Here is a 27,999-nt window from a genome sequence, read left to right as displayed (position 1 = left end):
ACTCAGCAGCTTTAAAAAGTAAGTAACACAAAAGATAGGCATCCATGCATCATGCCTGAGATTTCAGATGCAGTAGGTCTATGCTGGGGCTCAGGAATCATAATTTTAGAACATTTCCTGGGTGATTGTGATGATCGGCCACATTTGAGAACAAGAGGTCTAAACTCATTTGAAACTCTGTGTGTGTGTGTGTGTGTGTGTGTGTGTATTTATAGGTCCCTCAAGGAGACCGTAATGCGTAACTGCCTGCCTTTCCTCCTTCTTCCTGTTGAGTGCCAGATTTGACCTCTGATCTCAGAGATCTCATTACAGTGAGGGCAAAATCAAAAGACATGTAACTCCTCGAGTCTTCAGTGGTGATCCCCCAGTGGGTGATTGGTAACTGCTTTGTTAACGGCTTTAAGAAGCCTCGTTGTCAGTGTGCCTGTGAGCTTGGCAGGTGCAGAGGTGAGACTTGCTGGCTTGTAACTCCCTCTGAGGTCCTCACTGTGCACGAGCCATGTGGACAATCGCACAGGCCTCCCGGTTTCATCCTTGGGACTTCGACATTTCTTTACCGTCCTTTTACAGATGGGGAAACTGAGACTTAGAAAGTAACTTTCACAGGATTCCAAGCTGGTATATGATGGAGTTGAGGTTTGAACTTAAATCAACACAATGGATTTAACTGTATATTAGTGCCTGACCCATAAAACTGAAGTCTTAGTGTCATAATGTAACACACAGAATTAATAATATCTATTATCTTAACCCTGGGCCATTGGCTGACAAGTTATTACCAAAAATAACATTTAAAACATATTTTTTTGTTTGATCAATGGAAACATTTGTAGAAAGGTGAGAAGAGGTATAATTCATTCAACCTTCTGCCCCTCCTTCACCATCTTTATTATATTACCACTGAATTAGGATTTTAATTTAATATTCATAAAGAAATGCGTACTAATAATGACAGGCACAAAAGACTAGTTTTAAGTAAGCCAAAAGAAACCAAATAACATTATTTATGATACATCAGTCACTCTTTCCCTCCATAAACCTGGAAAATAAAAATTGCTCTTAGTTTCTCATTTTTAATGTGCTTCCTTCCTTTGAATTATCTTAAACTTCCAAAAATGTAAACACCACATATACAAAGAAACAGTGTGGTGGTACATGCGATTTTATACATTTTTCACTTCTGTAGAAAAATTTTGTAAATTTACTTTTAATCTGCTTATCAATTTCAAACGGAAGTCAATTTGAAAGATTTATAAATGTAACTTAGGTGGGCAACCTGTTTCTATTTGAAACTAACATAAAGCTCTAAGGCTAGCTAAGCTGGCTGGAAAGGAGACAGAATAACTGTGTCCACCTTAAGCTTGGACAGTGTGAAAGCAGGGAAACTGACAACCCCAAAGAGAGAAGGTTAAGTTTAATGTGTCTTTCAACATGCCATTGAGTAATGAAGGTCATCACAGTGGTTTAAACTCTTCTATATCCCTATAAGACAGAAAAAGTTAATTATATTATTGTTGTTGTTGTTATTATTGTCATTTTGCTTGCTTTTCCTTTCCCTTTTCCCCTCCCCATTACCCCTGTTCTACAGATTACTCCTGCCACTTACTGGTTACCTATACTCAATTCTCAATGCTTTCTCCTACATAACTATGTCTCTCATCTGGATTATAAAAATACAGATTTTGCATTGGTGCATTCTGTTCTTTCCCTGGAGACTATACCATATATTATGTGGCAACTTTAGCCCACTCTGTAGCTCTAGTTAGGAAATGGGGAGAATGTTTCAGGCCAGGCTGTGATGCACTACAGCGACACATGCCCACTTCCCGGGGACTTTCACATGACATCACTGCACATTTCTCTATGCATACCAGTCCTTTGTCTCCAGGACTATGGTCAACTGGATGTGAGCTAAAAATTTGGGTCAGCTTGAGCCTGGAAATGTTAACATGCACAGAGGACAGAGTTTCTGGGTTCCAGCAACACAATGTCACTGTTCCCTGGGTTGACAGAGGAGGCTGCCAGACTGTCCAGCCTGGCTGTGCTTTCTGTAGCTGCGACCCTCTCCACCCTGTCATTCCACTAGCGCTGGAGGCCAGCCTTGGCTTCCCATCCTGAGGAGTAAGGACAAAGACCTTAACTTACCCCACAGCAGTCTCCACACAGGGTCCCCAGGAGGCCGTTAACCACCTGGATGGTGCAGAGAAGCATCTGGAACACTGCTATGATGAGCAGGATGGAGAAGAGGGTCAGATTCCAGGACACCACGTTTTCGGGCTCCCTGCACTTGCTCCATAAGGCTTTGTCATTGAGGTAATCCCTGTCAGGGGCATGTTAAAGAAAGGAAACAGCTGTAAAATGTAGGCAATACCTAGACTAGAAAGTCACAATAATAATTTTTCTTTTGAAATACTTTTTATCCAAAACATAATCTCAATAAGAAATATATCACGTAATACCCACATTTTTAACAATACCTAACATTTCTATAGACAGTATACTATGTGTTAGACTCTGTTCCAAATATTTTACATTTTAATTATTTTATTTCTTATAGAAGCCTTATGTTTCTTTTATTCTATTTCACAAATAAAGACATTGATGCACAGAGAGGTTAAGTGAGTTCCCATAGGTCACAGAGCTAAGTGACAGAGTGACTTTTTAAAAAATATATATTTTATTGATTTTTTACAGAGAGAAAGGGAGAGGGATAGAGAGTTAGAAACATTGATGAGAGAGAAACATCGATTAGCTGCCTCCTGAACACCCCCTACTGGGGATGTGCCACAGCCAAGGTACATGCCCTTGACTGGAATCAAACCTGGGACCCTTCAGTCAGCAGGCCGACTCTCTATCCACTGAGCCAAACTGGTCAGAGCTGACAGAGTGACTTTTGTGAGCTGACTGAGAGGATGGGTAAACTCAGTATCTACCGGGGAGCCAGGAAAATGAAGACACTCCAGGAAAAGAATCTCACCACCTGGGCTTGGTTCCACCTACTGTGATTTGGGACCACTTGGACATTTGACACAATTCTGCCACGTCTAGTGGCCATCTGAAGTCATGTAAAGTATAATCGTGTCACATCGTTAAAGGGGAGAGCTTGCCTTTTTTAAAGGCCTAATTCTAAGCAAATTGTAAATTTGACTCAAGTATATTTTTGTCAACATGTGGGAATTCCACTTGCAAAAAGATTTAATTAACTAGAAGCACTAAGTAATCCGCTGCCTTAATATGTATCTTATAAAAACTTTGAAATAGAAGAACTGCAATACATTTACAAACTCTGTGTATTAGGAGTTCACTGCGTGACAACGCGCGTAGAGCCATGAAGGAGGAGAGTGAAGCACGCTGTCTTCAACGCCAACCACAGGAAAACAGTCAGTCCTTTGGGTCATTATCCTTCCTCTCACATTCTCAGAGCCACAGATTGGTCTCCCCCTCTTCCTTTATGCCTCCTCTATCCTCCCAAGGCCTCAATGGGGAACTCCACCTGCATGTGGCTACTAAGTCAACACCCACCTTATTGTTTTTAGACCTTTTTGACATGATGAATCTTTTAGTAATCAGTACACACTTATTTAATACATTCTGTGTAAAAACTTGAAAATTGTTTGCAATGATGGAAGATACTTTGGCATTTAACAGTTGAAAGAATAAAGGAAAGGGCATTTGCTCTTGCTTTAAAAATAAAACATTGTTCATAGCATCGATGGACCTTTCCATAAGAGCACATGTTCTAGCTGCTCACTAGCTGTGTGACTTATCTGTAAAATGGGAACAACATTATCTATGAAATCACAGAATTATTGTGATTAAATGACTTAATACTAGACTTGATACTAGTAGAGTGCTTAGGACAGTGTCTGGCATATGTTACATCTCAATAAATGCTAGTGTTATTATTTCACTTAATCTGAGCTGTCTGGTCTAAAGGAAAGAGTCTGGTATTTTGGATTTCAATGGACTTGGGTTTGAATACAAGCATTCCTCTTACTAGCGTGTATTCTTCACACAAGTTACTTATCCCTTTCCCAGCAGCAGTACCAGTTTCTTCCTCTATAAAAGAGGCTAAAACCAACCTCTCAGTTGTGAGAAGTCACTGAGATAATACACCATATGTATTGTTGTGTAAGACCTCTTTTCAGTACTTATTATTTTTTAAACACTCGTCTTTCTGTTCTGCATTTTTCCATGTAGTCCTATCCCTCTTTACAGTTTTTAAACTTGATGATGATAGGAAGTTACAGGGAGACAATATTTTCCAGGCACATTTGGTAAAGAGAAGACCCCGAGATAAAGTGATTGGCAGTCCTGAGTTCTTCCCTCTTCTGAAGGTGTGTGCAGTGGGCACACTCACGCCCTGCTTGTGAAGTGATGGTCCCATACCCAGCTCTCATGAACTCACTTTAGTCAGCGGTTCTCAACCTGTGGGTCGTGACCCCTTTACAGTCAAAGGACCCTTTCACAGGGATCGCCTAAGACCATCCTGCATATCAGATATTTACATAACGATTCCTAACAGTAGCAACATTACAGTTATGAAGTAGCAACGAAAATAATTTTATGGTTGGGTCACAACATGAGGAACTGTATTTAAAGGGCCAGAAGGTTGAGAACCACTGCTTTAGAGAGTGGAAAAGTCCTTTTTTAAAAGTTTTGCTATAGGTAACTGTGCCTTTAGCACCTCCCGGTGGTGAGATCAGCTCACCGGGGAACTTGGAAACAAGGATTGAGTTTGGTGCCTGGAGCAGTCCTCTCAGTCCCACTCACAAACCATCACAGATGCCAGTCCAGGCCCTTCTCCCATCCCCCAAACTCCCAGGTTCTGAGACTCTCAGAGATGCCGGCAATGATTGCTGTGCCCAACTCTCCAACCTCATATTCCTTGCACCTGGGCGCTAATCATGTTTCCACACTCTGTGAAGCAAGGGGAGCTGAGGCAGTGTTCACCCAGTTTACTGAGCTGGAGTTTTACAGCATCCTGCTCTTGGGAAGGGCATTCACATGGAGCAGCAGTAATCCATCAACATCGGAATGGAGCGTCACGGAGTTCATGCAACTCACTTCTTGCAGCTGAAGGAAGGGCAGGGGAGCCACACTGCTTTGCTGGCCACTCTGCCTGGCTTTGGTCCCCTTCTGTGCTTCCCAGCATTCTGTGTCGTAGTCTGGCGATTTGTCTGTCTTCTATTCAGATTGTACACTCACAAGGACAGAGACCATGTCCCTTGTGTTAGTTGTCTCATGTGTCTGCTAATAAATTTTGAATGTCAGTGGAGACACCACAAATCTCCTTCCCTCAGGCCAGCTTTGGTGCCCTCTTTCGTGATCTCTCCTGGTCTCTGTCAAAGCAGCAGTTAGAGGTGAGATCTTGTGCAACTTAAGTCCACGCTCCAGTTCTGCCTCACAGACCAACATGCCTGAGACTTGCAAATTAAGATGACAGGAAAAGTTGCTCAACATCACTTGTCCTCACAGAAATGCAAATTAAAATCACAATGAGCTATCACTTCGCACCTGTCAGAATGGCTATTATCAATAAATTAACAAAAAAGTGCTGGTGAGGATATGGGGAAAAGGGAACCTTTGTGTACTGTGTGGGAATGCAGACTGGTGCAGCCACTGTGGAAAACAGTATGAAGTTTCCTCAAATAATTTAAAATGAAACTGCCTTTGGACCCAGCAATCCCATTTCTGGAAATATATCTGAAGACCCCAAAACACTAATTCTAAAGAATATATGCACCCCCATGTTCATAGCAGTGTTATTTACAATAGCCAAGATCTGGAAACAACCCAAATGACCATCAGTAGATGAGTGGATAAAAAAAGCTGTGGTACATTTACATAATGGAATACTTACTCGGCCATAAGAAAAGAAGGAAATCTTACTCTTTGCAACAGCATGGATGGACCTGCAGAGCATTATGTTAAGTGAAATAAGCCAATCAGAGAAAGACAAGTACCATATGATTTCACTCATATGTGGAATCTAATTTATAAAATACTAGATAAACAAACAAAATAGAAACGGGCTCATAGATAGAGAACAGACTGACAGCTGTCAGAGAGGAGGGTGGTTGTGGGGCTGGGTGTAAGAAATAAAAAAAAATACCTCATAGACACAAACAACAGTATTGTGATTACCAGAGGAGAAGGGGAGTGTGGGGGTAGAAAAGTATATATGGTGATGGAAGGAGACTTGACTTGGGGTGTTGAGCCCACAATACAATATAAAGATGATGTATTATAGAATTGTACACCTGAAACCTATATGATTTTATTAACCAATGTCACCCTAATAAATTCGATTAAAAGAAAAAGACGACAGGACATGTGCAGTGTCTCCCTTTGGCCATTTATCTGACTGTGCCCCTTGTGGTGACAAATGGGCATTGCAGGGTGTACCTTACCCGTCATGGAAGGGGTAGCCCCACTCATTATTATCCATGAGACATTTAGGACCATGCCTGACTGAGATGAGTGAGATGACAAATGAGTACCCAGCACCCAAGAATCCAATCCCAGCAAATATTATGGAGGAGAACATCTGAAAGAGAATAAGAGAGACAGTTAGGTTCTTAAGTTGGTCCACGGGTTGTTCTCAACACACTTAAGCAGCCTGCTGTTGAGCATGGTAGCTACGGGACGTTACAGGCAGATATCAGTCTTTCCAAAAGATGGGGCCTCTGGGGTCTCCTATAATGATTTTGGTGTCATTAGCACACAGGCTCTGCTTATGAGAAAAATCAGAAGTCTAAAAATTCTCCTTGAGATCAAAATCATTAAGTCCAACCTCTCTTCCATGTAGTAGCAGCCTTTAAAATATCTGCAGACCTTTTATATCTTAAACATGTTTTGCATTTAACATATCTCTTCCCCTTCCACTCTCTAAAAGTTTTTCTTTGGGTTCAACAAACCCAACATTCTAGTTCTTTCAAATGTTTTTATATGACATAGATTACTAGCATATTTTTTTAAAATTTAATCATAAAATCAAAATAGAATTATATACGTGGTAATACTAGAGGCCCGGTGCATGAATTCATACACCAGTGGGATCCCTCGGCCTGGACTGTGGGATCGGCTGAAACCAGCTCTCCAACATCCCCCGAGGGGTTCCGGATTGTAAGAGGGTGCAGGCCAGACCAAGGGACTCCACCAGTGCATGATTGGGGCCAGGGAGGGACTGCCAGAGGGCTCCAGGGCGTGTCTGGCCCATCTCACTCAGTCCTGATCGACTGGACCCCAGCAGCAAGCTAACCTACCCGTCGGAGCGTCTGCCCCCTGGTGGTCGGTTCATGTCATAGTGACTGATCGACCAGTTGACTGTCTGCCCCCTGGTGGTCAGTGCACATCATAGCAAGCGGTTGAGCAACCTTAGCATATCATTAGCATACTAAAAGCCTGGTGCACGGAATTCTTGCATGGGGGGTGGGGTCCTTCAGCCTGGCCTGCAATGACGCAAGCGTTCTGTGCCTGGACTGGCTAGAGGCCCTCCGCAGCCGGGAGCAGAATGCTTGCCTCATTACCAGGGCAACGACGCAAGCGTTCCTCCCCCACCCCCATCCCCCCGGCTGCTCTGTGCCTGCTGCCCAGAGGTCCTCCACGGCCAGGGTGGAATGCTGGCCTCTTCACCGTGGCAATGAAGCAAGCATTCCGACAGGCCGTTCATGCTGCCTGCTCTCAGCGGCCGCCCCCCCAGGACTGGGGGACTCTGCGGGGCTGAGAGGACTGGGAGCCACCATCTTGTGACTATGGGAGCTGCCATCTTTGTGACAGAATGATGGTTAATTTGCATATTACCATTTTATTAGATAGGATTACTCTTTGATTGGTTGAACAGATGACTGGACACTTAGCATATTAGGCTTTTATTATATAGGACTAGTAGCCTAGTGCATGAAATTCGTGCACATTAAAAGGAAATTAATTAGCAGAGATATTTTAATATTGCTATTTGCCCTTTCTCTATAATAGAAGTGTGAGAGATGAAAAAAAAATAGTAAAATGTATATGAAAATCATATATAAATTTATTAATAAATAAACAGTAACAAAAGGATATAACAACAACAGAGGCATGATATAAGAATGACAAAAACATGATATGAAAACAACAAAAACATGATATAAAAACAACAGTGATGCAAACAATGACTGATAAAGTGATTAAACTTATTCTAGTATCTCCCTGCACACCATATTAGGAGTGAAAACACTTTCAGAGTGCTTGACTAATTTCCCTTGTGATGAAGTATTTAGAACTTTAACTGTAACATCACATGCTCTTCAAACTCAAGAGAAAGCAACATATAACTGACCATGTGTGAAAACAGGTTCAGGTAGGAATATGCTTACTCTGTCTAGAGTTTGTCCTTGTGATTTATTAATAGTCATCACAAATGCTGGCATCACGGGAAACCGTCATCGAATCAATTTTTTTTTCAGTTAATAATTTTTATTATTATTTTTTAATTGTTTTATTGCTTAAAGTATTACAAAGAGTATTACATATGTCTTTTTTTTCCCCCCGCCCTTAACAATCTCCCAGCCTCCCCTACCCCCCAGTGTCTTATGTCAATTAGTTATGCTTATATGCATGCATACAAGTCCTTTGGTTGATCTCTTACCCACCCCGCCTGCCCCTCAACCCTCCCCGGCTTTCCCGCTGTAGTTTGACAGTCTGTTCGAGGCAGCTCTGCCTCTGTATCTATTTTTGTTCATAAGTTTATAATGGTCTTTATTACCCATAAATGAGTGAGATCATGTGGTATTTTTCCTTCATTGACTGGCTTATTTCACTTAGTATGATGCTCTCCAGTTCCATCCATGCTGTTGCAAATGGTAAGAGTTCCTTCTTTTTTACAGCAGCATAGTATTCCATCGTGTAGATGTACCACTGTTTTCTAATCCATTCATCTACTGATGGGCACTTAGGCTGTTTCCAGATCTTAGCTATGGTGAATTGTGCTGCTATGAACATATGGGTGCATATATCCTTTCTGATTGGTGTTTCTGGTTTCATGGGATATATTCCTAGAAGTGAGATCACAGGGTCAAATGGGAGTTCCATTTTTAGTTTTTTGAGGCAACTCCATACTGTCTTCCATAGTGGCTGCACCAGTCTGCATTCCCACCAGCAGTGCACGAGTGTTCCTTTTTCTCCACATCCTCTCCAGCACTTGTCGTTTGTTGATTTGTTGATGATAGCCATTCTGACAGGTGTGAGATGGTACCTCATTGTTGTTTTGATTTGCATCTCTCGGATGATTAGTGACTTTGAGCAAGTTTTCATATGTCTCTTGGCTTTCTGAATGTCCTCTTTTGAAAGGTGTCTATTTAGGTCCTTTGCTCATTTTTTTGATTAGATTGTTTATCTTCCTTTTGTTAAGTTGTATGAGTTCCCTATAAATTTTGGAGATTAGGCCCTTATCAGATATAACATTGGCAAATATGTTTTCCCACGCAGAGGGCTTTCTTGTTGTTTTGTTGATGGTTTCTTTTGCTGTGCAGAAGCTTTCTGTTTTGATGTAGTCACATTTGTTCATTTTCTCTTTAGTTTTAAGTGCCCTAGGAGCTGTATCAGTGAAGAAATTGCTTCGGCATATGTCTGAGATTTTGTTGTCTTTGGATTCTTCTAGAATTTTTATGGTTTCTCGTCGTACATTTAAGTCCTTTATCCATTTTGAGTTTATTTTTGTGTATGGTGTAAGTTGGTGGTCTAGTTTCATTTTCTTGCATGTATCTGTCCAATTTTCCCAACACCATTTATTGAAGAGACTATCATGACTCCATTGTATGTTCTTGCCTCCTTTGTCAAATATTAATTGAGCATATTGGTTCGGGCCGAGTTCTGGGCTCTCTATTCTATTCTATTGATCTATATGTCTGTTCTTGTGCCAATACCAGGCAGTTTTGAGAACAGTGGCTTTGTAATACAGCTTGATATCTGGTATTGAGATCCCACCTACTTTGTTCTTTCTCAGGATCGCTGCAGCTATTCGGGGTCTTTTTTTATTCCAGATGAATTTTTGGAGATTTCATTCTAAGCCTGTGAAATATGCCATTGGTATTTTAATGGGAAGTGCATTGAATTTATAGATTGCTTTGTGTAGTATGGACATTTTAATTATGTTGATTCTACCAATCCATGAACACGGTATGTTCTTCCATCTGTTTATGTCTTCCTCTATCTCTTTTTTTTCAACGTCCTGTAGTTTTCTGAGTAGAGGTCTTTTACCTCCTTAGTTAAGTTTATTCCTAGGTAGCTTAATTTTTTTGGTGATTTAGTAAATGGGATTGTTTTTTTAGTCTCTCTTTTTGTAAGTTCACTATTGGTGTATAAAAATGCCATAGATTTCTTGGCGTTAATTCTGTATCCTGCTACATTGCCAAATTCTTTTATTAAGTCTAATAGTTTTTTGATGGAGTCTTTAGGGTTTTTTATGTATAATATCATGTCATCTGCAAATAAGGACAGTTTTACTTCTTCTTTTCCAATTTGGATGCCTTTTATTTCTTCTTCTTGTCTAATTGCAATGGCTAATACTTCCAGTACTATGTCGAAAGGAGTGGTGAGAGTGGGCATCCCTGTCTTGTTCCTGTTCTTAGGGGAAATGGTGTTAGTTTTTGTCCATTGAGTATGATGTTGGCTGTGGTTTTGTCATATATGGCTTTTATTATGTTGAGGTGTGATCCTTCTATTCCCACCATGCTGAGAGTTTTTAATCAAAAATGGGTGTTGGATTTTGTCAAATGCTTTTTCTGTATCAATTGATATGACTATGTGGTTTTTTTCTTTCAATTTGTTTATGTGATGTATCACGTTTATTGATTTGCGGATATTGTACCATCCTTGCATCCCTGGGATAAATCCTACTTGGTCATGGTGTATGATCTTTCTGATGTACTGCTGGATCCGATTTGCTAAGATTTTGTTGAGGATTTTGGCATCTATATTCATGAGGGATATTGGCCTGTAATTCTCTTTCATTGTGTTGTGTTTACCTGGTTTTGGTATGAGGGTGATGCTGGCTTCATAGAATGAGCTTGGAAGTCTTTCTTCCTCTTGGTTTTTTTGTAGTAGTCTGAGGAAGATAGGTTTTAGTTCTTCCTTGAATGTTTGGTAAAACTCCCCTGTGAAGCCGTCTGGTCCTGGGCTTTTGTTTGCTGGAAGTTTTTTGATGACTGCTTCAATTTCTTCCATAGTTATTGGCCTATTGAGATTTTTAGATTGTTCGTGATTGAGTTTTGGAATGTTGTATTTTTCTAGGAATATGTCCATTTCCTCCAGGTTGTCTAATTTGTTGGAGTAGAGTTGTCCATAGTATTGTTTAACAATCATTTATATTTCTGGGGGGGTCTGTCTTTATTTGCCTCTATCATTTCTGATTTTGTTTATTTGGGTCTTCTCTCTTTGCTTCTTGGTGAGCCTGGCTAGAGGTTCATCAATCTTGTTTATCCTTTCAAAGAACCAGCTCTTGGTTTCATTGATTTTCTGTATTCTTTTTTTGGTCTCTATGTCATTTATTTCTGCTCTAATCTTTATTATCTCCTTCCTTCTGCTCACTCTGGGCTTTTCTTGTTGCTCTCTTTCTAATTCTTTGAGTTGTAGAGTTATATGATTTACTACCATTTTTTCTTGCTTTTTGAGATAGGCCTGTAGAGCTATTAACTTCCATCTCAGGATTGCTTTCATTGTGTCACATAGGTTTTGGATTGTTGTATTTTCATTGTCATTAGTTTCCAGGATGTTTTTAATTTCTTCTTTGATCTCATTGGTAACCCAATCAATATTTAATAACATGCTATTCAGCTTCCAAGTGTTTGAGTATTTTGGGTTGTTTATATTTTAGTTTATTTCTAATATTATGCCACTGTGGTCTGAAAAGATGCTTGGTATGCTTTCAATCTTCTGTAATTTGGGGAGACTTTGTTTGTGACCCAATATGTGGTCTATTTTTGAAGATGTCCCATGAGCACTTGAGAAGAATGTATATTCCGTGGCTTTGGGGTAAAGTGTTCTGAAGTTGTCAATTAAGTCCATCTGATCTAGTGAGTCATTTAGGATTGCTGTTTCTTTGCTGATTGTTTGTCTAGAGGATTTATCCAGTGATGTCAGTGGTGTATTAAAGTCCCCTACTATGATTGTATTGTTGTCGATATCTTCTTTGATATCTTCCAGGAGTTTTTTTTTTTTAATGTATTTGTGTGCTCCTGCATTGGGTGCATATATGTTTATCAGGGTTATATCTTCTTGTTGTATTGATCCCTTTAGTATTATGAAGTGGCCTCCCTTATCTCTTGTTATGGCCTTCACTTTGAGGTCTATTTTGTCTGATATAAGTATTGCTACCCCAGCTTTTTTTTCATTTCCATTTGCCTGAAAGATATTTTTCCATCCCTTCACTTTCAGTCTGTGTGAGTCCCTTCTTCTGAGGTGCGTCTCTTGTAGACAGCAAATGTATGGGTCATGTTTTTTTATCCATTCATCCACTCGATGTCTTTTGGTTGGAGCATTTAGTCCATTTACATTTAAAGTTATTATTGAAAGGTATTTGTTTGTAGCCATTTCTTTTTGTGTGTGGCTGTTTTCTTTCTGAGCTTTTTATTTCTTCTCTTTACACCAGTCCCTTTAGTATTTCTTGCATTGCTGGCTTGGTGGTGGTAAACCCCCTTAGTTTTTTTTTGTCTGTGAATCTTCTTATTTCCCCTTCAATTTTGAGTGATAGCCTTGCTGGATAGAGTATTCTTGGATTCAGTCCTTTGCTTTGCATCACTTTGTAAATTTCTGTCCATTCTTTTCTGGCCTGATGTGTTTCTGTTGAGAAATCATTTGATAATCTAATGGGAGATCCCTTGAATGTAACTTTCCATCTCTCTCTTTCAGCCTTTAAGATTCTCTCTTTGTCCTGAACATTTGCCATCATAATTATGATGTGTCTTGGTGTGGGTCTTTTCGGGTCCACCTTGTTTGGGACTCTCTGTGCTTGTGTGATTTTTTTCTTCCCCACCTTTGGGAAGTTTCCTGATATTATTTCTTCAAATAGGTTTTCTAACCCTTGTTCCTCTTCCTGTTGTTCTGGCACACCTATTATTCGTATGTTGTTTCATTTCATGTTGTCCCATAGCTCCCTTAGGCTCTCCTCCTGTCTTTTAATTTTTTTCTCCAATTGCTGTTCAGTTTGGCTGTGTTTTGTTTCCCTGTCTTCTAACTTGCTAATTCGGTCCTCCACTTCTCCTAGTCTACTGTTGAAACTTTCAATGGTGTTTTTTATTGCAACTATATCACTCTTCATTTCTTTTTGGTTCTTACATAATTCATTGATTTTTTCATGTGTTTCTTCTTGCTTGCATAAATTGTTGATTTTTTCCTCCAATCGGTTTATGCACTCTAGGACCCTTAATCTGAATTCTTTTTCTGTCATGTTGCATGCCTCTGTATCACTTAGCTGCTTTTCTGGCGAGTCCTCCTTTTCTTTCCTTTGGGGGTTTCTTTGTCTACCCATGTTTGGTTGTACCGCCATATCTAGATGTTGAGTCATTCAGTGGCTGCTCCTTGGGTGGCAGTGGCTCCTCGGGCTGCGGTTGCTCCTCAGGCGGTTGTGGTAGCAGCTGCTCCTCAGTTGGTAGCAGCTCCTCTGGTGGGTGCTGTTCACAGTTGTGGTGGCTCCTCTGGCTGGTGGGGGGAGGCTTCACACACAGCTGCTGTTCCTCAGACAGAGGGTTTAGTGATCAGGAGGCTGCTGTTTCTTGGATGGGGGCGGGCTACACAAGCAGCTGCTACTCCTTCGAATTGTTACTTTTAATCTCTTAAGCGGCCTCAGGGCAAGGTGTTTTCCAATAGGGTGTGTCAACTGTCTTCCCCCCAGGCAAGGCAGATGTCTATCCTCCCAGGCAAGGCACATGTCTATGTGGCTGTGTGAGGGAATGACTGAGCCAGGGAGACTTGGGGTGTCTGCCTTCTGAGCTCTGTCCCCCGAGTCCCCAGTGCTGGCTTCTGCTCTCACAGCTCCAGTCCACTTCACCCTCCCTCTGCCAGAGCACAAGGTGGGTGGCTCCACAGGGAATGTTTGTGCCTTGGCCCTTTAAGAGGGTGCCTGAACTTTCAGCTGCCACTCCCTGGCAGACAGCACCCCACTGCTTTTCACAGCTTGATGTTATGTGGATACCTTCCTCAGTTTGGTGCTCTCTGCAGGGGAGCGCAGCTCTGGGATTAGATCCCAGAATTCTCAGTGGCACCTCCCCCCCCTCCACCACCGGCTGAGATATCTCTCTGGGACTTCAGTTCCCCTCTGTGGGTCACGTCTCTGCCCCTCCTACCAGTCTCTATGCCAGCTCCACCTTTGGTCCTTGGGTATCAGGGTTCTCTCCTGTGAGTTTTTCGTTGATTATTCAGGAAGCCTTCTCGTATTTCAGTTGTAATTCCAGCTTGTTCCTGGGAGCATGACCATGCAGCATCCTCCTATTCTGCCGCCATTTTTAATCTCCCTCATTGAATCAATTTTAATGGGAGACCAGTGTCAGATGGGGACAAATTAATTCTTGGAATCAGAACCTCTCCCTCTGCAGATCCTGTTAATACTTCAGCTTCAATAATGTTAGGTCATAATCTTTTGATAATAAATCTGGTACCATTACAAAGATCCCATTTACTATTGAGATTTCTCAATAGCATGATGATTGCACCCACTTTCAATTTTAATTTATGACATGGCATTCCCGAAGGAGTAATACTATTAAGAAATTCGATGGGAAAATTTTCCTTTTCAGCATCATCTGTGGAATCAATGGAATCATCACTCAAATATGTGTGAACATCTCCATCGAGTATATCCAAAATTTCTTCATTTAATTTTTTAACATGCTCATTTTTTGGAGGAAGAATTGCACATTTAGATATATTTTTAATATTATCTATAAATATAGTATTTCCAAAGGTAGCTTCAATAATTGATCCATTACAAATCATTTCACAGGGGATTTCAATAACATCCATTCCTAAATGAAAACTGCTATCAAGTTTGCCATCTCCAAGTTTTACTAACCATCCACTATAAGCAGAATCCTCTGATCTCATATTTGTTGTAAGAGACAACTTTCTGAAACATCCCCAAACATTGCAGTACTTTAAACTCGTTTGTACTATGGCTGATTGCATAGCTTGTGGTACAATACTGAGATACTGAGACATTGTCAAAAATCCCCTTCAAGAAGGAGAACTTTCCCACCAAATACAACATTCAGACTCATAATTTCTCTTAGTAATCTGTCTATGACGTTTATAGCATGACTGGATGCCATGGTGCATTCATCAATAATGAGAAGTTGGGCCTTTTTAATAGTTTTAGCAACTTCACTCTTTATATTGAGTCTAGAAATTGAAGTTTCATTTAATGGAATCGGTAATTTATATTGGGAATGAAAGGTTCTTTCACCGAGAAGTAAATTTGCAGTAATTCCTGTAGACACTGTGGGTAAAACAGTACCACCACGACCTCTAATATAATGTATTAAAATTTTATACAGATATGCAGGTGAATAGGATTCCTAGCTGGCAGGCCCTTGACAGCAAGCTGGCTACCTGTTGATTCCGTGAGAAATGGGGATCCCTCCTCCCTCCTGTCAGTGTCTGGGGTGCAGGTGAATGGGGTTCCTGGCTGGCAGGCCACTGACAACAAGCTATCCAACAGCAGATTCTGTGAGGAATAGGGTTGCCTCCTCCCTAATGTCAGGGTCTGGTTTGAAGGCCGGCCACACCCCCCTGTTGGGCCAGACCCAGAGTTCTACCACGCTGTGGCCTCTGCCTCAGCAACCCAGGACTGACTGCTGCTGGCCACTCCTGGCCCTCCGAAGGTGGGTTCTTCCCTCAGGCCTTGTGGGAAACAGCTGGGGGAGGGTGCAGCCCTTGGCAAGGCAACCCAGGACTCAGTACTTCCATGCTCTGCTCTGAGGGTGGGTTCCTGCCTGAAACCTCGCCCTCTGGGAAACAGCTGGAGGAGGGCACAGCCGTTTCCAAGACAACCCCTGCAGGACTGACTTCCTTCCGGTTGGTTGAGCTTCAGGACGTGATGTTACACCCAGGGTTTTTATATAAGTAGATGGAAGGCCTAAAGAATCTTGGAGCCCATTCAGCTGTCTCTTATAGATAAAAGAAAAATTAGGCCCCAAGATGCAATTTCTATTCAAAACAGTAATAAAAGAGTAGTGTGGACACATTAATAATTTTGAAAATAGAGTTGGAAAATTATCACCTCTATTGCTTTACTTTGGTGACATGAAGGTGTACTGCAAAGCACATGATTTTAAAAGTCAACAGACTCAGGCTCAAATCTCAGCTTTGTTACTTTTCTCTGTGATGACTCTGCATAATGTATTTCCTCAGAGTCTTAGTTTTCTCATCTATAAAATGGGCACCATAAAGCCTACCTAAAGGTCTGTTGTAAAAATTAGATGCCTGGAGGTAACAGTCATACTTCAAAAATCAATATATTAAAATTATTTTATATAACGTAATTTAAAATAGGCATATGTCACTGAAAGTTTATATATTAATCTTAGTTAAGAGCTTATTTTGAAACGTCCTTATGGGAAACTAAGATTTGTTTTTATGTTAATTATTGCCTTATATTGGGGTACATATGGTAATTTGCAGAGTTTTCTAATCTCATGGAGCTTATAACTTTTTTTTGGTGAGTTCTTGCAAGAACACATTTGGGGAAATGCTGCTCCAGTTTGGAGAGAGCTTATCTAGCTTCTCTGTCTCTGAGCCACCTTCATGTTCCATCCAAACTGATGTTCAGTTAGACCAGACGGTGTTCCTCTAGGAATGGCCAGATCGCCCCAGTGCAGCCATTGAGAACTTCCACTGAGGTCAGTGTCCACTAATGCTGCACCTCGCCTTTCAGAGCAGCTCTGCGTGGTCTGGAAATACCTGTTGACGTGTGGTCCTTCATGCCAGAGTGGGTGTCTCAACGAAAAACAGATTCTATAAAGGGAGGGTTTCTCACATCTTAAAAGTGGTCAAAAGTGTTTCAAAGCCAGAATTGCCACTATATAAATGGTTAAATATTCTTATAATTATATTTTTGTAAAAAAGATCTCAATAATCATCTACTGCAAGCACCTCACTTTCTAACTAATAAAACTAGCTTCTGCCCTAACTGGTTTGGCTCAGTGGATAGAGCGTCGGCCTGCAGACTGAAGGGTCCCGGGTTCGATTCCGGTCAAGGGCATGTACCTTGGTTGCGGGCACATACCCAGTAGGGGGTGTGCAGGAGGCAGCTGATTGATGTTTCTCTCTCATCAATGTTTCTAACTCTCTATCCCTCTACCTTCCTCTCTGTAAAAATCAATAAAATATATTAAAAAAAACAAAAAAACAAAAGAAAAACAAAACAAAAAACTAGCTTCATTCCATCAGAGCCTTAGATGCATAATCTCATTTAGTCCTCTTAGCACACCTGTGATGTGGGTAGTATAACTTTCCAGAGAAAGCTGAGACAACTAGAATTTAAGATCATTGCTCTAAGTCAAATAGTGAAGCGATAAGATGGGGCTGAGTCCCTGGACACTGCTTCCAAAGCCCATGCTCTTAACTTGGTACTTTCTTGTGTTGCATGTCTAGAATGGGCTGAGCTAGATTATGAATCTGGGTCTCCTCCCTCCCAGCCTAATGTCCTGTAACTTCCACTCCTTCAAATACATGCACACCCATGACACACTGCCACTAACACCAGATACTCTTATTCTCAAGTTGCCATGTGGATGGCATTGGTTCTCTCACAGAACAAAAACATCATATAAGGAAACATCTTTTTGCTTACTTTATTTGAGTTTTAATTATTAGTCAGGAGTCATTAAACTACTGATTAAGAATCTTAGAGTATCTAAATTTGCTGTTATTGAAAATAAAGTATAAAATAATAAAGAGAAACTTCTTTTAAATGGAAGTCAGGAGGCTGGGGGGAGCTTTCAAGCCCTACTTGAACCATGGAGCCACCAGTCAGAACTGTTTACAATAACTCTTCCAACTGCCTTTCTCCAGAAAAGAGGGTCCTCTCCTGTGTTTCTTGGGACTTGCACGTGGTTCACCATTAAACTGCATTTCTCAAGTTGCAACTTTTTGTTGTTTCCAAATAAACCCATTTTGTTGGAGAAATAGGCTATTTTTTTAAGGTCAACAAAAGATCGTATTTATAGGAAGACTAGAGGCCCGGTGCATGAAATTTATGCACAGGAGGGGGGGTGTCCCTCAGCCTGGCATGCACCCTCTCCAATCTGGGACATCCCTCCTGAAATCCGGGACCACTGGCTCCTAACCGCTCACCTGCCAGCCTGCCTGATGCCCCTAACTGCTCCCCTGCCTGCCTGATCACCCCTAACCACTCTGCATGCCTGACTGATTGCCCCAAACCCCTCTGCCTGCCTGCCTGATTGCCCCTAACCACCTCTGCTTGCCTGCCAGATGACCCCTAACCACTTGCCTGCCTACCTGATCACTCCTAACTACTGTCTGCCTGCCTGATCACCCCTAACCACTCTGCCTGCCTGCCTGATTGCCCCTAACCGCTTGCTTGGGGGCAGGGACAGTCTGGCAAGGGGCCATCTGCCTACCTGACTGCTCCTAACCACTGGCCTGCCCACCTGATCACCGCTAACCACTTGCCTGCCTGCCTGATTGCCCTTAACCGCTTGCTGGTGGGCGGGGCCAGCCCCGCAAGGGGCCGTGGTGGCTCTGGTCTAATGGTCGTTATGGTTGTGACGCTGTTACGGTCTCTGGCCTTTTTTATATAGAATAGTTTGTGTGTCTGAGGAGACCTGGCTTCCAGCCCACATCTCTTTGCCTGACAAATGTTTGTGGATACCTGTCTTTATAGAATGGTTACTGCTTTGTCCAGATTCTCAGAATGAAAGGGAACCTGGCTCCAGAGCAGGGCATGATGCAATGGCTCCTAGGGGTGAGGTGGGGCTGCTAACAAAGGGCTCAGCCTTGCCCAGTGTAGGCCACTGTGCCAACATGCAGGCCCTGCAGTACCATACTTAGTGAAAAAGAAGTAAGGTGTCTACATACTTTAGTGAACTCTATTTTGAAAAGTTGGCAGCCAATTACAAACAAAACAAAAACAAGAAATGCTTCTTCTGGCCACCTGGAAGGTGGTGGTCTCTGGTCCAGGGCACCTGTGACTGGGTGCCTTGGTTTACAGACTGGCTTGGCTATTCCTTTGATGGGCATTGGCCTTGTGGATAGTTGGACAGTCATTTGAAGGTGTCATCCTCAACTCACACCAAGGGCAGATCCCAACCCGGTATGGGGACGAGGGAGTTTAGGGAGCTCAGATGGACAACTAGAATTGGGCAGAGCAAATGTTTCAGATCATATTGACTCAACTGGACTTGTAAAAGCATGATTTCTCAGCATTCCTCTTGGACTGCACTTAAATCTAATTAAAAGTAAGTTTTGTATGATACTTAAATGTTATTTTACATCTCACTAAGGTTGTATATAAATCTAAAAACAAAAGATAAAAAAACTCTTGTTTTGAGAGGAACCAAGATGACAGCATAGGTAAATGCCTGTACTTGCTGCTTCCTACAACCACATCAAAATTACAACTAAAATACAGAACAACTATCATGCAGAACTGCAGGAAAGCTGGCTGAGTGGAAGTACTACAACTAGAGAGGTAAAGAAGAAAGTGCATTGAGACTGGTAGGAGGTGCAGAGGCATGGAATGGGCTGGTCCAGCATCCGGGTGTGCCGCTTTTTAAATCAGAAGGGAGATTGCCTCTTTGGAGGCTGCCTGGAAAATCAGGGTGTCCCAGTGCCACACCAGACCCCCAGCCCAGGGTTCCAGGGCTGGGAAAAGAAGTCCCTACAGGCAGTAAGAACTACAGACTGTAAAAACAAGTGCATATTGGGGCTGAGTGACACACAGGCTGCTAGAGACCCAGCTGCTCTTCTTAAAAGGCCAGCACCATGAAATGAATTTATAAGCTCCTGCTTGCTCTGAGCTCCAGTGCCAGGCGAGGCTCTGGGGGACCCAGACACATATGGGGAAGAAACTGGACTGTCTGGCATTGGGCAAGAACTCGGGGGTGGCTTTCTTTCAGACGAAGGTGCTCACAACGATCATTGTTGCTGTGCTGGGACCTTCCCAGTGCAGGGCTGACTGGCAGCCATTTCTGTTTGCTCTGCCCTGGAGATTCCCTGAGATCTCTCCCCACCCAATTTACAACCCCACCCAAGCTGTGCGCAGTGGCTTTTGAATATGAATGGCCTGTCCTTTCTCAGCCTAAAACCCATCAAACAAGCTGCAGCTGGGTCAGGGAGCCCCAAGCTATCAATAAAAGGCCCAAGGCCAGCACCAGCACCAGCTTGCCTTGCTTCACAGCTGGGCCCTATCTGGGCACTTCCAAACCTGATACAAAGAGGAGGAATCTGAATATCTCTCTGTAGCTCCTGCTAGGTGGCCCCAGGCAGTGACTGACTTTGCACCTCCTTGGAGATCCAAGAGCCAGTGTACCCAGTGGTCAGTGTGAGACCATACCAGATTACAACTCTTCACATCCATAAGTGACACATTCAAGGGGCAGACTCAGTAAGCACCAAAGCCCCCCTAAGTCCTGCCCCATAAGGGTGTCTCCTACACAGCAGCTCTCCCACTGTAATCGCAGCTGGTCCCCACAGCCAATTGGCCAGGAGGTCAATTCCTCCCAGTGATACCAACAGCAATCAAGGCTCAACTACAACAAGACTGTGCACACAGCTAACAAAAGAGTGCACCAAGAGTGTCACCTTAGGCTGAGACACTGGGCCCTATAGGACACCTACTACACAAGGCCATTCTATCAACTCAAGGAGGCTTAGCAGCTACCCAATACATAGAAACAAACACAGGGAAGCAGCCAAAATGCAGAGACAAAGAAACATGTCACAAATGAAAGAAATAGAAGAAAGCAAACTACTGGATATAGAGTTCAAAACCATGGTTATAAGGTTACTCAAGAATCTTCTAGGAACCTCTGAGGAACTTAGTGAGACCTTTAAGGATCTTAGTGAGAATGCCCCCAAAATGTAAAAGGACCAGTCAGAAATTAAGCATACACTGACTGAAATAAAGAATAATATACAGGAATTCAACAGTAGACGAGAGGATCCCAAGAATCAAGTCAATGATTTGAAATACGAAGAAGCAAAAAACACCTAACCAGAAGAGCAAAAAGAAAAAAGAATTAAAAAATATGAAGATAGTGTAAGGAGCCTCTGGGACAACTTCAAGTGTACCAACATCTGAATTATGGGGTTCCAGAAGAAGAGAGAGAGAGCAAGATATTGAAAATCTATTTGAAGAAATAATGACAGAAAACTTCCCCTACCTGGTGAAAGAAATAGACTTACAAGTCCAGGAAGTGCAGAGAACCCCAAACAAGAGGAATCCAAAGAGGACCACACGAAGATACATCATAATTAAAATGACAAGGGCAAAAGACAAAGAGAGAATCTTAAAAGCAGCAAGAAAAAAACGACTAGTCACCTACAAGGGAATGCTCATATGACTGTCACCTGATTTCTCAACAGAAACTATGCAGGCCAGAAGGGAGTGGCAAGAAATATTCAAAGTGATGAATAGCAAGAAACTACAACCAAGAATACTCTACCCAGCAAAACAATCACTTAGAATTGTAGGTCAGATAAAGAGCTTCACAGACAAGAAAAAGCTAAAGGAGTTCATCACTACCAAACCAGTATTATATGAAATGCTGAAGGGTATTCTTTAAGAAGAGGAGGAAGAAGAAAAAGGTAAAGATAAAAAATTATGAACAACAAAGTGACAACAAATACATATCTATCAACAAGTGAATCTAAAAATCAAATGAATAAAAAATCTGATGAACAGAATAAACTGGTGAATGGAATAGAAGCAGGGGCATGGAAATGGAACAGACTGACAATTCTCAGAGAGTAGGGGGTGTGGGGGGGTGCGGGAAGTGATTAGACAAAGATATTATATGCATGTATACAGTACCTATGGACACAGACAATAGGGTGGCAAGGGCCTGGGGTGGGAACCAGGTGGAGGGGAGCTATGGGGTGCCCCATGAAAAAAGAGGGACATCTATAATAATCTCAACAATAAATATTAAAAAAACCCCAAACAAACCTTGTTTTAACAGGCTAATCTTCACCTCTATTCAACACCAAGGAATGAGCTGGTGGACTCTAAACAGTGAGTCTTCTTTTCTTTTTAATCAATAGCCTTAATTGCTTTTTTTGCCACCAAATTTCTCATCTTCAACTTATTCCCCCAAAGTCTTCCACATTGAACAAGATTACATTTCAAGGGGAAAATGAGTTATATATTTCTTCCTATCTTATTAATATAAAAACATCACATTATATATAACACATCCTATCTAATAAAAGAGAAACATGGTAATTAGCCGTACCTCTGCTACCCTTCCCATTGGCTAATCAGGGTGATATGCAAATTAACTGCCAGCCAAGATGGCGGCCGGCAGCTAGGCAGCTTAAAGCTAACAGGAGGCTTGCTTGCTTCAGTGACGGAGGACTCCAATGTTCCCCACCTGCACTGCCAGCCTCTGAGCTGCTCTCTAAGAAACATTGTAACAAATATAGAATCTAAACAAAACCCCAGAAACCTGTTTTCAGTCAGCCGGGATCTCAGAGCTGGAGTTGCAACAAAGTTTCGAATACAGAAGGTAAACAAAGGCCAGAAACCTGCTTTCAGCAGCCGAGCCTCAGAGAGAAAGCCGACTCTCAGTTCCAGTGACAGGCATAGAAGGTAAATAAATGCCAGAATAAAAAGAAAAAAGAAAAAAAGGAGAGGTTTGGAGCTTCAGTAGCCTGCCAGCCTGAAAACAGCCCTCAGCCCCTCACCCAGACTGGCCAGGCACCCCAGTGGGGACCCCCACCCTGAAGCAACAAGATGGCGGCTAATTTGCATACTGAAGGCAGGTGGCAGCAGGCAAGGCTGTCTGCGGTCTGGGAACCGGATCTGTGACCCTGCCAGGCGGGGGGCAGTGCTTGAGGCTGTCCGCTCTCCTGAGACCCAGATCCATGACCATGCCGGGCGGGGGGCAGTGCTTGAGGCTGTCTGCGGTCTGGGACCTGGATCCATGTCCTCGCGAGTGGGGCGGCAGTGCTTGAGGCTGTCCGCGGTCCCAGGACCTGGATCTGTGACCCTGCCGGGCGGGGGGCAGCGCTTGAGGCTGTGCACAGTCCCGGGACTCGGATCCATGACCCTTCATGGCTGGGAGGCAGCCATCAGTGCCCAGGAGTGACTGCGCAAGATCCACCTCCTGGCCCAGAAGGTGCAGGATCGCAGGGACAGCCACCGTGGCAGGCCAGACTGACGTCCTCCTGGCCGCACCACGGGGGTTTGCGGATCTGCAAAGCCAGAGGCCTCTGGTGTGCACATACCCCCCTGGCGTGCAAACATCCCCCAGCACACTATCACCTTCCCACGCCTGCAGCAGTTGCAAACCAAGGCGTGCACAAGTTCCCCCCGCCTCTCCACCGCACTTCCATCAACCCGGCATGCCTAACACCCCCACAGGATGTGCACACATCCCCTCTGATGTGCTCATGTCCTTTGGAGAGTGTCTGGGTGTTCTGGGTGCTGAGAGTGGGAGCCTGTGAGATGACAGTGAGAGGGCGGAGTGGTGATGCCCTGTTCCCACGGAGGCCAGTGCAGCTACGAGATCACCTCTGGGGAGTTAATGCAGGTGCTGAGGCAGGAGCAGGTGCAGACAGACACACCTGGTGGGCATGGGTGGCCCTCTCTGAGGTGCCTTCAGTCAGCGTTCAAGATCAAGAACCCAGAGGCGGAGAGGAATTCCGTCCTCTCAGTGAAACAGTGGGATAGTTGGGGCGACTGTAGAGGAGGAATGTGCACTTTGGGTGCCAGCACCCATGAGTGAAGGCTGCCCTGACTGAGCCTCGCTTGCTTGGGGCCTAGCGCACTCCTGCCAGGCAACGGGTGACAGGATGTGTTTTTCTGAATTAATGAGAGATAACATTGATTCTCCTGCTGCCCACGAAGGTGGAAAGTGAAGTGGGGAGACATGTGGGGAGTGAGCGAGGTTCCCTGTCTGGGGGTTCCAAATCTGCTGTTGATTTCTTTCACCGCTGACTAGAGATATACAGGGTGTCCTCCCAAAATGTATACACACTTTGAATACCTACTAATTCCAATGGTTTTAAGCATAAGAAAGGAACAACAATGGAGCTGTTATCTGTTAAAAGTGTGGGCACAAACAGGTAGTTGGACATTCCCTGAGGGGTCTCAGATTGGAGAGGGTGAAGGCCAGACTGAGGGGCCCCTTCTCCCCCCCTACCCCAGTGCACGAATTTCATGCACCGGGCTACTAGTATAATATAATTATACTAAAGGCCTGGTGCATGGATTCGTGCACCAGTGGAGTCCCTTGGCCTGGCCTGTGGATTGGGAGAGGATGCAGGTCAGACAAAGGGACCCCACTGGTGCATGATCAGGGTCAGGGAGGGACTGTCAGAGGGACCGCAGGAGGGCTCCAGGGCATGTTCGTCCCATCTCGCCCAGTTCCATTTAGCTGGACCCCAGCAGCAAGCTAACCTACCGATGGGAGCATCTGCTCCCTGGTGGTCAGTGCATGTCATAGCGACTGGTCGAATGGTCAAATGGTCAGAGGGACAATTAGCATATTAAGCTTTTATATATATGGATCACATAAATTGTGGTTATTTTACATCTCTTTGTAAATGAGATTTAAAGGTTATTATAATAATTGATGCTTACTTGGGACTCGTGATGGTGTTAAGGTGAGAACGTTTTCTTTGAATGATCTTTCATCTTCCATGAAAATCTGTGTGCTATGTGCTGTGCACCAGCCTCAGTCCTTCATATGTGTTCAATAAGTATTGTTTGATTCAATAAATGAGCAAATGTGGCAAGAAAGAATGATGACATGATTTTAAAATATATATATTTTATTGATTTTTTTTACAGAGAGGAAGGGAGAGGGATAGAGAGTTAGAAACATTGATGAGAGAGAAACATCGATCAGCTGCATCCTGCACACACCCTACTGGGGATGTGCCTGCAACCAAGGTACATGCCCTTGACCAGAATCAAACCTGGGACCCTTCAGTTCACAGGCCAACGCTCTATTCACTGAGCCAAACTGGTTAGGGCTGATGACATGATTTTATTTCAGAACAGATAGCTTTCCTTTGAAGAAGATAAGGTAAGTGTGTATAATTTATCACTGGGCTCTCAAGTCTCTTAGGTGGACAACTGAACCTCAGGAGATGGGAGCAGGAGATGGCCTTACTCCTCATCCCGCCTTCATTCCAGTTCTATCTTCATCTTTGCCACATCAATGTATTGATCTCCTAATACTTTTCTTTAAGTCAACCCTCTCTTTCATTCATTCATATAATCTGAATAAAAACTAGGATCTTTAGCAAACAGAACACAATATCATTCTTTGTTAATGTTGCTGGCAATCTTGGAGCTGGGGGCTTGTTCTTTTGTTAGAAAGGGAGATCATAAGGGGTTAGGAATAGTAAGAACTTCTTTCCATCAAATAAGATTTTCTTTTTCATGATAGACTCAAAGGACTGAAGGAGAATTGAAAAGGGAATAACCTTCCATGCTATTGAAAAATATAGCACATCTGAATACCAGCAAAGCCTGTCCTAAATTGGGAAATTCTGATCTAGTCCAACTTCCTCATATTACAGGTAAGCAAAGGGAGGCAGAGAGCAGGACAGTGACTTGGCCAGCTGTAGAAATGGGACTGACCTTACATCCCAGAATTCTTCCCACCCTGAGAGGAACAGGGATGCCTAATCTCTCTACCTGTCTGTGAAAATATGGATGGCTACATGAAGGAAGAAGTCCTGTGTCAAAATGCAGGGAGAAGAGCTGGGCACTGAGGTAGTGAACTGGCAATGGTGTGCATGGGGAATTTAGGGGGCTAAAGGGGAGAGGAGGTTACCATTTGTTATCTTGTCTAATCCCTTTTTTACAGGTGGACCAGAGAAGGAAATGACTTGTCTAGGGTCTCAGGGCCTCTCATGGCTGGGGGAGAGGGCCACTCCCCATCTCTGCCTTCCCAGCCTGTTCTTTATATGGCTCCACTGCAGCCCTCCAGCTCTGACATCTCTGCTTGTTTGTGAAATTGGAGGTGGCATTTTAAATTTATCATTATAGTTACTTTCCATCCACAGGAAGAATTACATCTTTATCCCTGCACCAGCTGTCCCCAGAGTCATGCTTGGGGCTGGTTACTCCTCTCCACCCTTGAGATGTCCAGCAGGAGGGGACAGTGTACCTGGGAATAATTATGGTGTCTGCCCCCTTGGTAACTCACCGCAAATCTCTTCCCACACCTCTCGTTGCCACAGCACCCACAGCAGTCATTGTACTTCAGGTCCAAGAACAAGTTAGCAGGAAGGAGCATCTGTCAGCAAGAGAAGCACCTCAGAATGGGTCTGGGATGTGAAAGCAAGGCCCACACCTACCTGGCTGTGTGAGGAGCCACAGCCATGATGTGGGATTTGGTGGCTGAAGGTTATGGCAGGAATGACAGAGCGTGGCTAGTGGGGTGGACCAGTGTTATTGAGTATTTTGATGCCATTTGGCTTAACTGTAGTTTCAATGGACCAAGATTTCAAGATCTGACACCCCCAGTCTCCATTTAGATGGTGGGGTAGGAAAAAAACAAACAAACAAACAAACCAGACAGGTGTCCTGGATTGTCATGATAAAGATCTCTCTCTAAAGCAGAAGCTCCCAGTCTCTACTAGAAACAGGAATAATAAAGCCTTCATGCACGAGTGGAAGAAAATCCTCTGACACCTATTTCTCTTGGTGGTTCAGTCAATCAATTTGCTATAAAGTGTATTTCCACCCCCTACTCCTCCCCATAGCACCCTCTCTTGTTTGAATTAAGAAATTCTGTGACCTTCAGTTTGGTTCCTGGAGCTTAATTGGCCCATGAGAACTGCCAGACCAAGTTTAAATGACCTAGTAATGCAGCAGACAGGTCCTTGTCAGGCCCTAATGGAGAAGGAACAATTAAGGCACTGACTTTTCATAGAGCAATGCTTAGGTTTTTGTTAGCAACTAAGTATCTTCCTGGTTACTAAGTGCCCAATTTTGGAAGAATGGGGTGAAAATCTCCTTCAGGGGGATTTTAATACTCACCAAGAACCCGCTTCCTAATATTCCTCCGAAAAACCAGACCTCTTGGGAAAGGTGATTGATGTTGTCTATCACTTTTCCTCCAGGGAAAAACAAAAGGATGTTAGCCAGGAAGGCAATCATGGAAAGGAGAATGAGGGTGCCCCCCAGGCACTTGGCACACCCTCCGGTGCACATGCTGGGGAAGGATGGCACAGGACCGAGAAAAACGTCCCTCACTGCCTCCTTCACGGGGTCTCTTCAAAGTTATGAGCCAGAGGGTCCTAGTCAGCGTCCCAGTTCAATCCGTATGTTGGAGCTGAGAAGCCAGCCAGCCTGGGAACTGTGCCCTGGAGTTGCTTCTGCTTCTCAAATGGAGCAGAACCTCGATGCCGATGGCTATTTATACCTTCTCCCTGACCCGGAGTCCTGGGTGTTTTATGCTGGATTCAGAGTAACTATTTTGCCATGGAGACTAAGTGTTCCACAGACTGTGGTTCTATCAGGATACAAGTTCTGCCAAAATTGGATTAGGTGATTACATGCGCTTAGGTAAGGGCGGCTTAAACAAAATAAAGCAGACTTCTTTACTGCAAGACATCTCAGAACCTTTCTGAGCTCACAGACATTGTGACTCGCCTGCATTGTGAGAAAGGCAGATGGTGTGGGGAGGGTGAAATAGAGGGAGGGGCATGGTCTGCAGAACCTACTTTATAAAGTGCTTTGACATTGATCCCTAGTGCCATCAATGAAGACAGCCTTTTAATAACACCATTAAAAGAAACTCCTCACTATTATCTTTGAAC

The 27,999-nt window shown here is 43.3% G+C and overlaps 1 protein-coding gene across 1 annotated transcript; it reads right to left on the bottom strand.

Annotated features, from left to right (window-relative positions):
• Positions 1 to 1,464: 1,464 nt before the first annotated feature.
• On the bottom strand, positions 1,465 to 27,391 carry LOC102436451 (transmembrane 4 L6 family member 4-like). The gene is made up of 5 exons (XM_006088674.2): positions 27,218 to 27,391; positions 26,382 to 26,471; positions 6,414 to 6,550; positions 2,146 to 2,320; positions 1,465 to 1,482 (listed from the first exon to the last, which is right to left on the bottom strand). Exons 1-5 carry the CDS (start codon positions 27,389 to 27,391, stop codon positions 1,465 to 1,467), a joined length of 594 nt encoding a protein of 197 aa, XP_006088736.1.
• Positions 27,392 to 27,999: the final 608 nt, after the last annotated feature.

The sequence above is a fragment of the Myotis lucifugus genome, unplaced genomic scaffold, assembly GCF_000147115.1.
Source record: "Myotis lucifugus unplaced genomic scaffold, Myoluc2.0 scaffold_50, whole genome shotgun sequence".
Classification (NCBI taxonomy): domain Eukaryota; kingdom Metazoa; phylum Chordata; class Mammalia; order Chiroptera; family Vespertilionidae; genus Myotis; species Myotis lucifugus.
The sequence above is the reverse complement of the archived record's forward strand: the minus strand, read 5'-3'. Positions and strand labels throughout refer to the sequence as shown.